Source organism: Monodelphis domestica, chromosome 3 (genome assembly GCF_027887165.1).
Source record: "Monodelphis domestica isolate mMonDom1 chromosome 3, mMonDom1.pri, whole genome shotgun sequence".
NCBI lineage: Eukaryota > Metazoa > Chordata > Mammalia > Didelphimorphia > Didelphidae > Monodelphis > Monodelphis domestica.
In genome coordinates, this window is record NC_077229.1 from 123,982,323 (window position 1) to 123,994,487 (window position 12,165).

General features: G+C 38.3%; 1 protein-coding gene across 1 annotated transcript in view; it reads right to left on the reverse strand.

The window, feature by feature from the left end:
• Window positions 1-12,165, reverse strand: part of TG (thyroglobulin) — a 384,892-nt gene that overhangs the window by 30,247 nt on the left and 342,480 nt on the right. The window contains exon 45 of the mRNA XM_056821020.1: window positions 339-446. Within this exon, the coding sequence (XP_056676998.1) occupies window positions 339-446 (108 nt within the window). The remainder of the gene's footprint in view (window positions 1-338; window positions 447-12,165) is intronic.

Sequence of the window (12,165 nt, forward strand, 5' to 3'; positions counted from 1 at the left end):
TTCACAAACCTTAAAGCTCTTTCTCAATGAAAATGGCTATTAAATGTTGGCTGCTCTTGTCAAATTTGAATGGTACACCAATAGACTTGATGTGGGTGAGTTGAGGACCAACCTTCTGAGTTTGGAGAGATCGTGAGGTTGACTGAAGGGTCAAAGAACACTTACTAAGTCAAGGAAAGATTATGATCTCTTGCAGTGGAGACATGCTTATAAAGTTACAGATTCCTAAAATCAAAAGGGCTAATTTTATAAAAAGCAAAAAGGATCTGGATCATCCAGGTGACAACAAATACATTCTCCCATAAGACCAGCTATTTCTGGTCCTATGGCCACCTTACCTGTTCTGAGCGTAGGTTTCAGGCACGTAGTACATGTAGACATTCCCTCGGGTTGCCCTTGCCCAGTGACTAGCCATGTCAATAATGGGGCAGCTGATAAAGTAGTCCCTGGGGCAGGTGAGAGAGGAGAGATTCTGTTAGCACAAGTGTGGGTAGCCACCCAATGGATGAAATTGCTATTGCTAAGATAATGGCCTTTTCTTGAAAATGAAGGCCCTTCACCATCCTAATCTGTGCTTTAGCACTGCCCCAAGAGACCTGCTCTTGCTGCCCACTCTGTACTAATGGACACACTGTGCCCATTCCTTCAAGGAGAGTCAAATATTAAGTCCATAGTAAACCATTCCAGAGGATAAATAAGCACCCCTCCTATAGAAAAATCTTTCCCATTTTTAATTGTTAGGGTCCTCCATCTCAACTTATTTGTGAACATGCTATTACTCGTGCAATAGAACTATTTTGTCTTCAAATGTCCAGTGCCTGGCACATAGTTGTGTCTAGACTTGGATAATAATGATGGTGTTAATGATGGCTAGCATGTAGACAGTGCTATAAGTTTTGCTTTATCTCTATGAACTCATTTGATCCTTACAACGACCTTCTGAAGTAGGTGTTATTATCATCCCTATTTTATAGATGATGAAACAGACACAGAAGGGATTAAGTGACTTGACCAGTATCACATAGCTAGGAAGAATCCAAGACAGGATTTGAATTCCAGAATTCTTGATTCCAAGACCAATATTTGATCCACTGAGTCACTTAGCTGCTGACTCTTGGATACAGTGTTGGACTTGAATTAGAATCCTAAATTCTACTTCCCATCCTTTTTAGAAATGTGAAAAATCACTTAACCATTTCAAACTTCAATTTCCTAAGCTGTAAAATGGGAGTAATTATAGCACCTTCCTCACAGGGTTGATGTGAGGATAAAATGAATTAATTTATTAAAAGAGTTTTGTGAGTCTTAATATGCTATGTAAATGTAAGTCATTATTATTATTATTTCAATTTGGGATCATTTCATTTTTTATATTTGCATCCTCAGCACCAAGCATAATATCTGGCATATAGTAGATGCTTAATAAGTTGGTTGATTGATTAAAGGAAGCACTTAGTAAATATCATTAAATGTGTAACTGAATTTGAGAGCCTGTTGAGGGATGGCTCCTTTGGTTCAGTACCATGAGCATCTGGGAAGTGCCCTGATGCAGTTAAAATTCTATCATTCTATCTACTTTCTTGGGTGTCTGAGACAAACAGAATGGGAGTGAATTTCTATTATAATTTGGGATGTCTCTGGGGGAGAAGCTGAGAGTAACAGATGAAATAGGAAAAAAGCAAACCAATCATGAAATATTTATTGAGCCCAGTGCTATACATCTCTGCCCTGGTCACATCGATCTTGAGTATTAGATTCCATGCCGAGATAAGCTGGAGAAGGGCCAGAGGAGGGAAATCAGGACAGTGAAAGAAACTGAGATCATGCCATATGAGAGTTGGTTGACAGAAGAAGGGATGTTTAGCCTGAAGAAAACAACATTTAGGGGAGAGATCAAAGCTGTCTTTGAAGAGCTGTCACATGGAAAAGAGATAATTTTTGTTCTGTCAGGACTGAGGGTTTGGAACTAGGAGAAATGGATAGAAGTTTCTGAAAGGTAGATTTGAGCCCAGTAGAAGGGTGAAAAAAATAACAATTGGAGCTGTGCAAAAGTGGAATGGGCTGCCTTAGAGAGAGAGAGGGGTCCTCATCACTGAAGATTTTTAGGTGAAGATTGGAAGATTGATTGTTGAGATTGGACTCCTTTAGGCTGGAATATTATTTTCTAAGGTCATGATTCTAGGATTTGATATTATAGAAAAATGTGATATGTATTGCCTCTGCCACTTAAGTATCATTTAGTAAGTGACAACCTCGATGAGCATCAACTTCATTTTTCAGAAAAGAAGATAATACTACTTGCATTTCCAACCTCAGAAAATTATTGTGAGGAAAGAGAGGAAACTATGGTACTACAAAAAAGTATTCTATAAACATAACGCCACTGCTGCTATTATTGTTCTTAGTAGTAATAGTATTAAAAATGCATAAAAGACACAAGAAGAAATAATGGACATTGACTTAAAAGACTCTGGCAAATCTGGTCTCAGATATTTCCTAGCTGTGTGACCGTGGGGAAGTCACTTACCCCTCATTGCCTAGCCCTTACCACTCTCCTGCCTTAGAATCAAAAAGCAGGAAGGGTTTAAAAGAAAAATGACTGATTAAAATCTTGACTCTGCTACTTACTACCTAAAGCAAACAAACCATTTTAATCTCTTAGGTGAAGAGTGGGGAGGGGATAACCAGGAAAGGCTTCATTTATTATATAATATTTGAGCTCAGTTTGAAGGAAATCAGGGATTCCAGGAGATGGATATGAAGTGAGAAAGCTTCCCAGAGAAAGTGAAATCTGATCATCATCTTCCCAAGCTCAAAAGCTAGCTGTCATTCATTGACTCCTCAGTCTTTCTCAGTCTTCTCCCAGATCCAGTCCACTGGCAAGTCTGGATGATTCCACCTTCATAATATCTCTCACGCTCTCCCTGTTCTATCCTCTGACCCAGCCACCTCCTCAATACAGGATCTTATCACTTTTTGCTTGAACAATTACAGCAGCTTTCTGGTTGGTTCTCTGCCTCAAGTTTCCCCCTACTCCAGTTCATTGGCTAACAAAATAAATCTTCTTAGAGAACAGTTCTGACCATTTCACTTCCCCACTAAATAAATTCCAGTACCTCTTGAATAAGTAAATAGATAAAAGGGCAGTTAGGTGAAGCAGTGGAAAGAGTTCCAGGTCTGCTTCCTGAGATCAAATCTGACCTAACAACAGCATGACCCTGGAAAAGTCACTTAATCCTGTTTGCCTCAGTTTCCTCATCCATTAAATGAACTGTAGAAAAAGCTACTATCATAGGAGGACTTGATGGAGCCAGGATTTAGATTGGAACCATACTATTTTCACTTAATTTCCTTCATGGATTTTTTGCAATATATGTCTTCCACAATATGAGAAACATGGAAATATGTGTTGCACAATAGTAATGTATAACCCATATCATATCATCTGCTGTCTTAAGGAGAGGGGAAGGGTAGGAGGAAGGGGGTCAATATGGATCACAAATAGAAAACAATGATTAAAATCCTATCTACATGTATTTGGAAAAGATGTATAACATAAAATGAACTGGAAAAGGAAATGAACCACTCCAGCATCTTTGCCGAGAAAACCCTGAATGGGGGGCAACTGGGTGGTTCAGTGGATTGAGAGCCAGGCCTAGAGATGGGAGGTCCTGGGTTCAAATCTGGCCCCAAACACTTCCTAGCTGTATGACCCTGGACAAGTCACTTAACCCCTATTGCCTAGCCCTTATACAGTACTGATTCTAAGATGGAGGGTAAGAGTTTTAAAAAAAAAAAAAGAAAAGAACCCTGAATGGCATCACAGAGGAGGACACAACTGAAAAATGACTGAACAACAACAGTATCTCTTGAATACTCTGCTTTACCTTTGAAATGTCAAATCCTCAATTTGGCTTTTAAAGTCCTTCATAAGCTGGTCACTTACTAGCTTCCCAATCTTACACCTTACTGCTTTCCACGTATTCAATAATACACTAATGAAGATCTTCCATCTGCCCTTTCCATGCATTTTCATTTGCTATTTCTTAAGTTTGAAACATTCCCCCTCTTCATCGCTAGCCTTGGACTTCCCCAACTTTCCCCAGGTCTTAAATTCTATTCTAATAATAAATTCTAAATTACATTCTCCAAGAGGTCTTTCCTAGGTCCCCGTGTGCATTCTGTCCGAGGTTGTCTCCAAATTACCCTGCACATATCTTATAGGGACATTATCGAAGGCATCTTTTCTCCTCAGTAGCTCCTCAAGAGGAAGGAATAATTTTGCCTTTTTCTGGGAAGCCAGTTCTTGTTGGCTAGCTAAAACAGACCTCGGAGGACTCGAGCAGAGACATGAGAATCTATAGAACTTTTGAGGCGATCGATGACCAGACCCATCACTGGGGTTTGGCACTCCATCTGCCGGTCTTCGCGCCGGTCTGGATGGCTCTTTGAGGGGTGCGCTGTCCTAGTTCCCCATGTGAGCAGATCCCCATCAAATGGCCGCGCTTACACGTTTTGGTTGCACTGGGGTCCTTAAAAGGCATCCCTTCCCTTGGCACTCAGACACAGGGAGGCGGGGAGGAAATTGGTGGGGCATGGCAGGAGCAAAGGCAGCAAGGCATGAAAAAGTGCAAGACAGAGTCGGAGGGGGTCGGGAACAGACAAGTCTGGTTACAGCAGGAGGTTCCTTTAGAAAGTGTTCAGCCTTCTCACTTCTGATCTCCTCCCAGTATCACAGCAAGTATTTGGAATTGTTAGATTTCCACCCCTCAGGCGATCTGGCTTCCTGCCAATCTATAGCTGTTAACCTATACCTAGGGAAGAAGGAAGCAATCCACACTCCTTGGCCTAGGAAAATGGGCCAGATGGAGCATTTTCCATGGCGTGTGTGCGTGCACACATGCACGTGGATATAGATCTGTGTAATAGAGTTTCTTATGGAAACGTTACTTGGAATAAGTATAGAACTTCCCCCCAGGATGGACCTGAAGAAAAGATCATACATAAGATTTAAAGCTGGAAGCAACCTTAGAAATCATGTTGCCAAATCCATTCATTCTGTAAATGAAGACTGAGGTCTAGGGAAAGAATTGTCCAGGGCTGAAAGTGTGATTGGAACTCTAGTCCTCCAACTGCAAAGCAACTATTTTTTGTATTACATCAGGGTGCTGCCTCTTTTCCATCTATTTGTTTTTTTTTAATAGACTCAACAATGGAAATTCTGTCAATTACCAAGATTATTTCTTCTAATCATAAAGAACAATAAATAATAAAATAATAAATTAATGATATAAATTAATGATAGAATAAATTCCAGTAATAGTAATCTGGACTTTGATAACTGAGAAAATAGTAGTCAATAGTACTTATCCTATATGTAACATTCTAAAGTTTGCAAAGAGCTTATATCATAGGTATATTATTATAATATATTAGATAATATATAATTATAATATAATATTAAAATATATATTATATTAACAAATACATAATTGATTTATATACATAATTGATTTATATACATGATCCTATTATCTATGGGCATTATTACTCCCATTTTCTATATGAAGGCACTAAGGTTCATTAAGATGAAATAAGTTGCTTGTGGTCACTGAGGTAGTAAGTATCTGGATCTGGATCTGAATCCAGGACTTTCTCATTCAACAATCTATTCATTACACATCTTGATGTAATGGAAAGAATTCTAAAGAACCACTAGTCAAATTTAAGCCACAGTTCTCATTTTATTTTGGAGGAAAATAGTCTCACTCCTCTGGTTTTCTTATCTCTAAAATGGTTTGAATGGATCAGATGATTTCCCAAATCCTTCCCAGCTTTAAGTCTAAAATGCTATGAGATGCTACTGATTGAAGTACCATAATGAGATGGTTCCTCTAATGCTGTACCTAACCCCTAGTTAACTCAAGAGTCCTGATACTTGTGAAGAGGATAATATTTCATGGAAATTGTCTCCCAATCAATATACCACTCTCTGGGAGACAAGAAGAAGGCAGATGTAAAATTATTTCCCAAACACAGGAGGACTTCTCAGAGAACCTCGTCTCCAACTTGAGTTGCAATCATTAGCCCCAAATGCCCATGGATTCTTATTTCAACTCATAGGATACACATATCTCCCGTCATTTATCTATTTAGCCCATGATGAGTGTTTAAAACCAGGGTCAGATGGCCCTAGATCAATAGTCAAATTGTGGTGGTTTTGGTGTGTGAACCAGAAGATACTGTTTCTAGTCTTTTTACATATATGAGTTTAAATCTCTCCTCTCTCATGTCTGAAACTCTAGTTCTACTTGTCCCTACATTAATGGAAATATTTTTCTAAAGCAACTGATTTATTAATCATGTCCATGTCAGTTCCTATGTCCAGCCTCTCTGAATCCACCATGCTACCTACTAGGTTTTTTTTTTTAAGTCATGAATGGGATAGTGCCTTCAAAGCAGTATGTAAACTTTAAAGCACTATATGTATGCTAAATTATTATTATTATTATTATCTGTGTGACCTAGAGAAAGTAATTTGGTTTCCTTAAGTCTCAGATTTCTTTCAAAATATAGGATTTGGAGGAACTTATCTGAATCCTCTCCAGTTCTGAATTCTATAAACCTACTTTTTAAGTGAAATGAGGTTATTCTGATGAGCTTCAAACTTCACTTTCTCTTCAGCAGAAAATGCTGATAATTTATTTTCATGGAAATCATGTGGAGGCTAGGGGTTGGAGATTCCTCATATTTCATAAGCTAATCTTTTCAGAGAGTGACCACATAGAATATTGTGTGCTTAAGGGAAATTCCCTCTTTGTTCTTCTGTAAAATGTCCCTGAGAGACTGTGAGTTCTATGAGGGCAAGGACCACATTTATCTAGGCTCAGTATCAACCCTATCACCTAGTATCATGCTAGCGAGACTCTTGTAGGTATCAAACAAATGTTTGCTGAATTTAATGAAATTATGTGCTTTAAAACAAAGATGTCCATATCCAGTTCCCTCCATTTAGACATAACCTACCCATCTTTCAAGGATCTACTCTCTAGCTACACCTCTTCTAGGAACCCTTCCTTGATACCCTCAATGTTCATTGATCATCTTCTCTTCTGATACAGCACTTATAGTCTTTCTCTTCCCAGTTAAAACTAAGATATAAACAAGTTTTTATTCTTGCCTATTGTTTCAGTAAAACCAATACCGCCTGAAACAGGGGTTCCCAAAGAGTATGTTGTGGCACTTTAGTTTCAGTAGGTGGAACATTCTAGCAATGGCACCCACATGTGTGAATCGCTTGATTCTTCAGTCAAAATGTCAGCTTAGACAGTCCATGTGTTATAACTACTTAAGGAAAATAATAATATTATGCCATGTAAAATTGAGATTTGAACTCTGGACTTCAATCCCCACAAGCCCTTGCTCCACTTCCCCAAAATGCTTTGTAATCCCAGGGAATTCTGAGGTGGGCGAGATCGAGAAGGTATTTAAGCTGATTACAAAGGCTTTTGAGGTTGCTGGGACTTTCGTCTTGGGGCAGACGTGGCTCTTTCTATAATGTAGGCTATCTTGTCTAGGCCTCTGGCCTAGGCATGTGTTTTTTCTTATTCTGTATTTTCTTTAATCTTTAACTTTTAATAAACCTCTAAAAAAATATAATACTCCTTGCAGAGAGAAACTAATTTCTACCTGCCATAGTCTCTCCCCATATTCCTAAATTTTAATCTTTACAGATGGCAACCACGAAGGGATGAGAACTTCTCAAATTTTTTAGCCTAGATAATGATTTTTTTAAAGCCATGTTTCTCCAAGATGCTCTTTAGAAAACCATCTTGATCAGCTCCTGCCTGCGGCCTCTCCAGCTCCTGCTTCTGCTCCTGGCCTCTCACCTGGTGCCCGAGCTCCCAGCCCTACCTGTCTGTGCTCTGGCTCCCGGCCCTACCTGTCTGCGCTCCGGCTCCCGGCCCTACCCACCCTGGCGGTCTGTCTCTCACCCATCTGGCCTCTGACCTAGACGGCTCATCACCCAGATCCTTGGAGCAGATCGCTCAGGACTCATTGAGACCAGCTGGTAACAGTATTGGCCATGTGGTCGGAGGGGAGAGAAGAGAGGGAAAGGAGAACGGGTAATTTTCCCTTAGGCTAAGCTTCCACGTGGATGGGGGTATTGACCACAAGGGGTTCATATCAGGGGAGAGAGAAGAAACAGACTTTTCAAACAGAAACTTAAAAAGCAATGGGCTGTTTAAAAGGATACCTTTTGACTCTTCTGGTAATTTCATTGACTTCACCTGCCTGTCAGGGAGGAGACCCAGTCCAAAGATTCAACTTTGGAGGGGCAGCTGGGTGGCTCAACGTACTGAGAGCCAGACATAAAGACATGCAGTCCTGGGTTAAAATCTGGCCTCAGATACTCCCCAGCTGTGGGGCCCCGAGCAGATCATTCAGACCCCATTGCTTAGCCCTTACCACTCTGCCTTCGGACAATAGGCATTTAAATGGATAATTAATAATTAAAAAAAACCCACACAAGGAACTTTGAAGAAACTAAAGGCTATATTCTAAGGCATTTCAGACTCCAATGGTTTATAAAAAATCTCTGTATCTCTATTGCATTTTTCCTGATTGTTTTAAGATATAACTTTGTGATTTTAAGTTCATATATTACTGGATTGAATATTATTATGTTACACTGAAGGTTGATTGAATTTATTTTGACTGTACTTAGTTTTAAAAATTCTGTTGTTTTTCCCCTATAACTGTGCTAAATATATTATTGAATTAATCCCATATTAAAAAAAAAAAAGCTTTTTTCTATTTTTGCTAGAGGATAGATGGACTTCAGAACTGGATATAATTGTAGAACAACCTTTGGAAAATTAATGTGCTAAATATCTCAACTGATTTTAAGGGTTTTTTAAATGTGATGTTTGTAATTTTTTTTTAACAATCTCTGGTCATTTTTGCCTGTCCCTACCACGAGGTAAGGCCCATTCTAGTAGCTGTAGTGAAATACATTTTATAACCCCCAACCTTCCTGCATTACTAAATATGTGAATGGAACTTGGGCAGTTAATCTCAGGGCATTTGTACCCCTATAAGCCTCCAAAAAAGGAGCATCCCTTTATTTATACTCTTCAGCTCACTATTTTACTTCTACCAGAATGATATATAGATTTCTTGATTATGTTCTTAACCCAAGATGAGTTTTACTTTGTTTGAAAAATATGTTTAAATACCAAGGTTGAAAGATTGCTATGATTGTAAAAACCTGTGACAAATATCCATCAATTCATAGGTTTTAAAAAATGCCATACAGCAACTTATGTGAAATATGAAAGTGTGTTTGTTTGCTATTGTAATTAATTGGGCTATTGAGAATTTTGGGGATATTGATATCTACATATTTGTACTACTGTATTTTTAAAAATGAAAAAATTGTTAACCTTGTTCAATTCATTTGCCTTCTACTCACAGTGATCATAGCCAGATATCAAGAGGAAATGGATCTCATTTTTGGTGAGAAAGTCTTGCATTTTATATTTTCTTAGCTGACACAGAGTATCAATGATTATAAGCTATATATTTTTAATTTTTAAAAGCTCTTTTATTATTATATTTTTCTTGCATGTGCAATATACTATTTCAGTGTTTTTTTCCCCTCTCCTATTTTATATTTGAAGCACATGTCACCAGCATTAAGATTTCTTTAACCTTTTGATTTTTAAGTTTAAGATACATTTGCTAATGCATGCCCCAAAAGGCTTGTGACTATAAAAACGATGCCACTAATTATTTTTAAAAATTATGGGACTTTGCTTAATGATTCTGTCTGATTCCAGGACAAGAGCCATTGCACAGAGCCAAAGAAAAGCCAATCCAGGATGGATTGATGCACTTCTAGGCCAATACAAAGGTCTTGAACCTAGTGTGAAGACTCGAGGTTACTGTGTTTATCATTGCTAGACATAGGCTTTCCTTGTGTCCACACTCACCCTGAAGATACTCACAGATGAGTATCCCCAAAACTTGGCTCCTACTTGGCTTCTATAATCTGGTCCCTTTCTTTTCTGTCTCTCATAGTGTGGTAACTTTCTGTAGTCCTGGCTATTGAGTGGGTAAATGCATCATTGCTAGATCATTTTGATTGGGCCCTGATTGAAGGACCTGTTATAGATTTATTTTTCTTTTACTTGGAATTTTTACACATAAGACGTTGATAGTCTATATTTTCATCCAGAAATTTTTTTCTTTTCTTTTTGATTTTTCTGATATCTTTTTAATTTCTCTTGACAATTGATTCATATACCTCATACCTCAGCCACGCATCCTTAAGTGATTCTGTATTTGTCAATCACCTTCTTAACAGGGGAAATGTAAAAAAATATTATTATTTAAATTGCAAAGTTTAAATTCCTTTTGAGAAGAATTTTAGGTAAAGAAGATGCTACCTCTCTGAATCCAGAACTGAACTATTGGAGAAGCCACCATGAAGAAGCCTCCAGACCACAAGCTGCACAAAAATGAACTTTGGGTATGGTTGATTTAACATTTATTTGTATGTATACTCTCATGCCAAAGGGGACTGCCCCCTAACTGGCTTTCTGTCAATGCATCCAGCAATTATTTTTTTTTCTTATCCTCAAATTATTGTAATCCTTAAATTGATTATGTTTTTATGATCCTTTGGGGAAGGACTTCTTCCCAGAGGATAAAATGGAGAAATGTAAAATTGAGATTTGAACTCTGGTCTTCAATCCCCACAAGCCCTTGCTCCACTTCCCCAAAATGCTTTGTAATCCCAGGGAATTCTGAGGTGGGTGAGATCGAGAAGGTATTTAAGCTGATTACAAAGGCTTTTGAGGGTGCTGGGACTTCCGTTTTGGGGCAGACATGGCTCTTTCTATAATGTAGGTTATCTTGTCTAGGCCTCTGGCCTAGGCACGTGTTTTTTCTCATTCTGTATTTTCTTTAATCTTTAACTTTTAATAAACCTCTAAAAAAATATTCCTTGCAGAGAGAAACTAATTTCTACCTGCCATAAATTTTAATCTTTACAGCCATGAACAAAAAAATTATTGAGAACCATGGTCCTAGAATTTGGAAGCATTTACCCTTCACACTATATAGGGAGAAACTGAGGGTCACAGAAGAAAAAAACTTCTATTAGTTCGGCCTACAGTTTTGCCAGTGGTCTAGAACCTGGAGTGGACTGACTTTTAGGGTCAATAATCTTTATATTTGTTTTGTTTACTAAATCAAACCAATCTGAAAATATTTATTAAGCACCTACAATATTAGAGGTAAGATCCCAAATGCAGGAGTGGGCCAAGGGCACAAAGAAAAAAACACAAAATAATCCCTGCCCTCAAGGAGCTTATAGTCAAAGGGAGTCATGTTTTTATGAAGCATGTTTTACAGGTCTTTTAAGACCTCACAGAATGATGGCAACCTTGGTGGTTCTCAGTAGGCAGTGTGGTGTGGTAGAAAGAATGTTAAAGTTGTCAGGAGAGTTGGGACAGGATCCCAGTTCTATTCTTTGCCAGCAGTGTACTCTAGGTTAGTCATTCTCTCTCCTGAGCCCCATTTTGCTTATTTTAAAATAAGAAAAATAATATTTATGTTGCTTATCTTGAAGATTTGTAATGAGGAAATGGCTTTGAAACAAGTAAAGTATTATAGAAATGTGAGTTGTGAGTATTGCTATTTAAAACAAGAGGTGAGTTCCTAATATCATGATTGATCCACTTTCAAATAAAAAATTGCAATACCCCTGGGTGTCTTTGGCAGATGATCAAAGCCTGCCACCATCTAAAACCACTTCTTCCTCTATTGGCTAGTGTAGCAGTGACAGCTTGGCCCTAACTTGACTTAGGAGAAGAGCAAAAAGGGAACTATTAACTTCCTGAAAGGGGAAAAGAAGTTACTGAATGATGAATCACCTAGAGCTACATTCTTCTCATTTTGAACAGAGAACAGAGTGAATTGTGATAGAACAGAAGGTGATAGAAGGAGAGGAAGAGGAAGAGGATGGAAGATGGGGAAAGAAATCAAATCTTATGCAAAAGAAAATCTAGATCTTCTTTTCCAACTAGGAGTGGGATAGAGATCTTGGAGGAGGGACCCTTTGAGCAATTACTCCCTGAAAGGCTTCTTGAGGCAGAA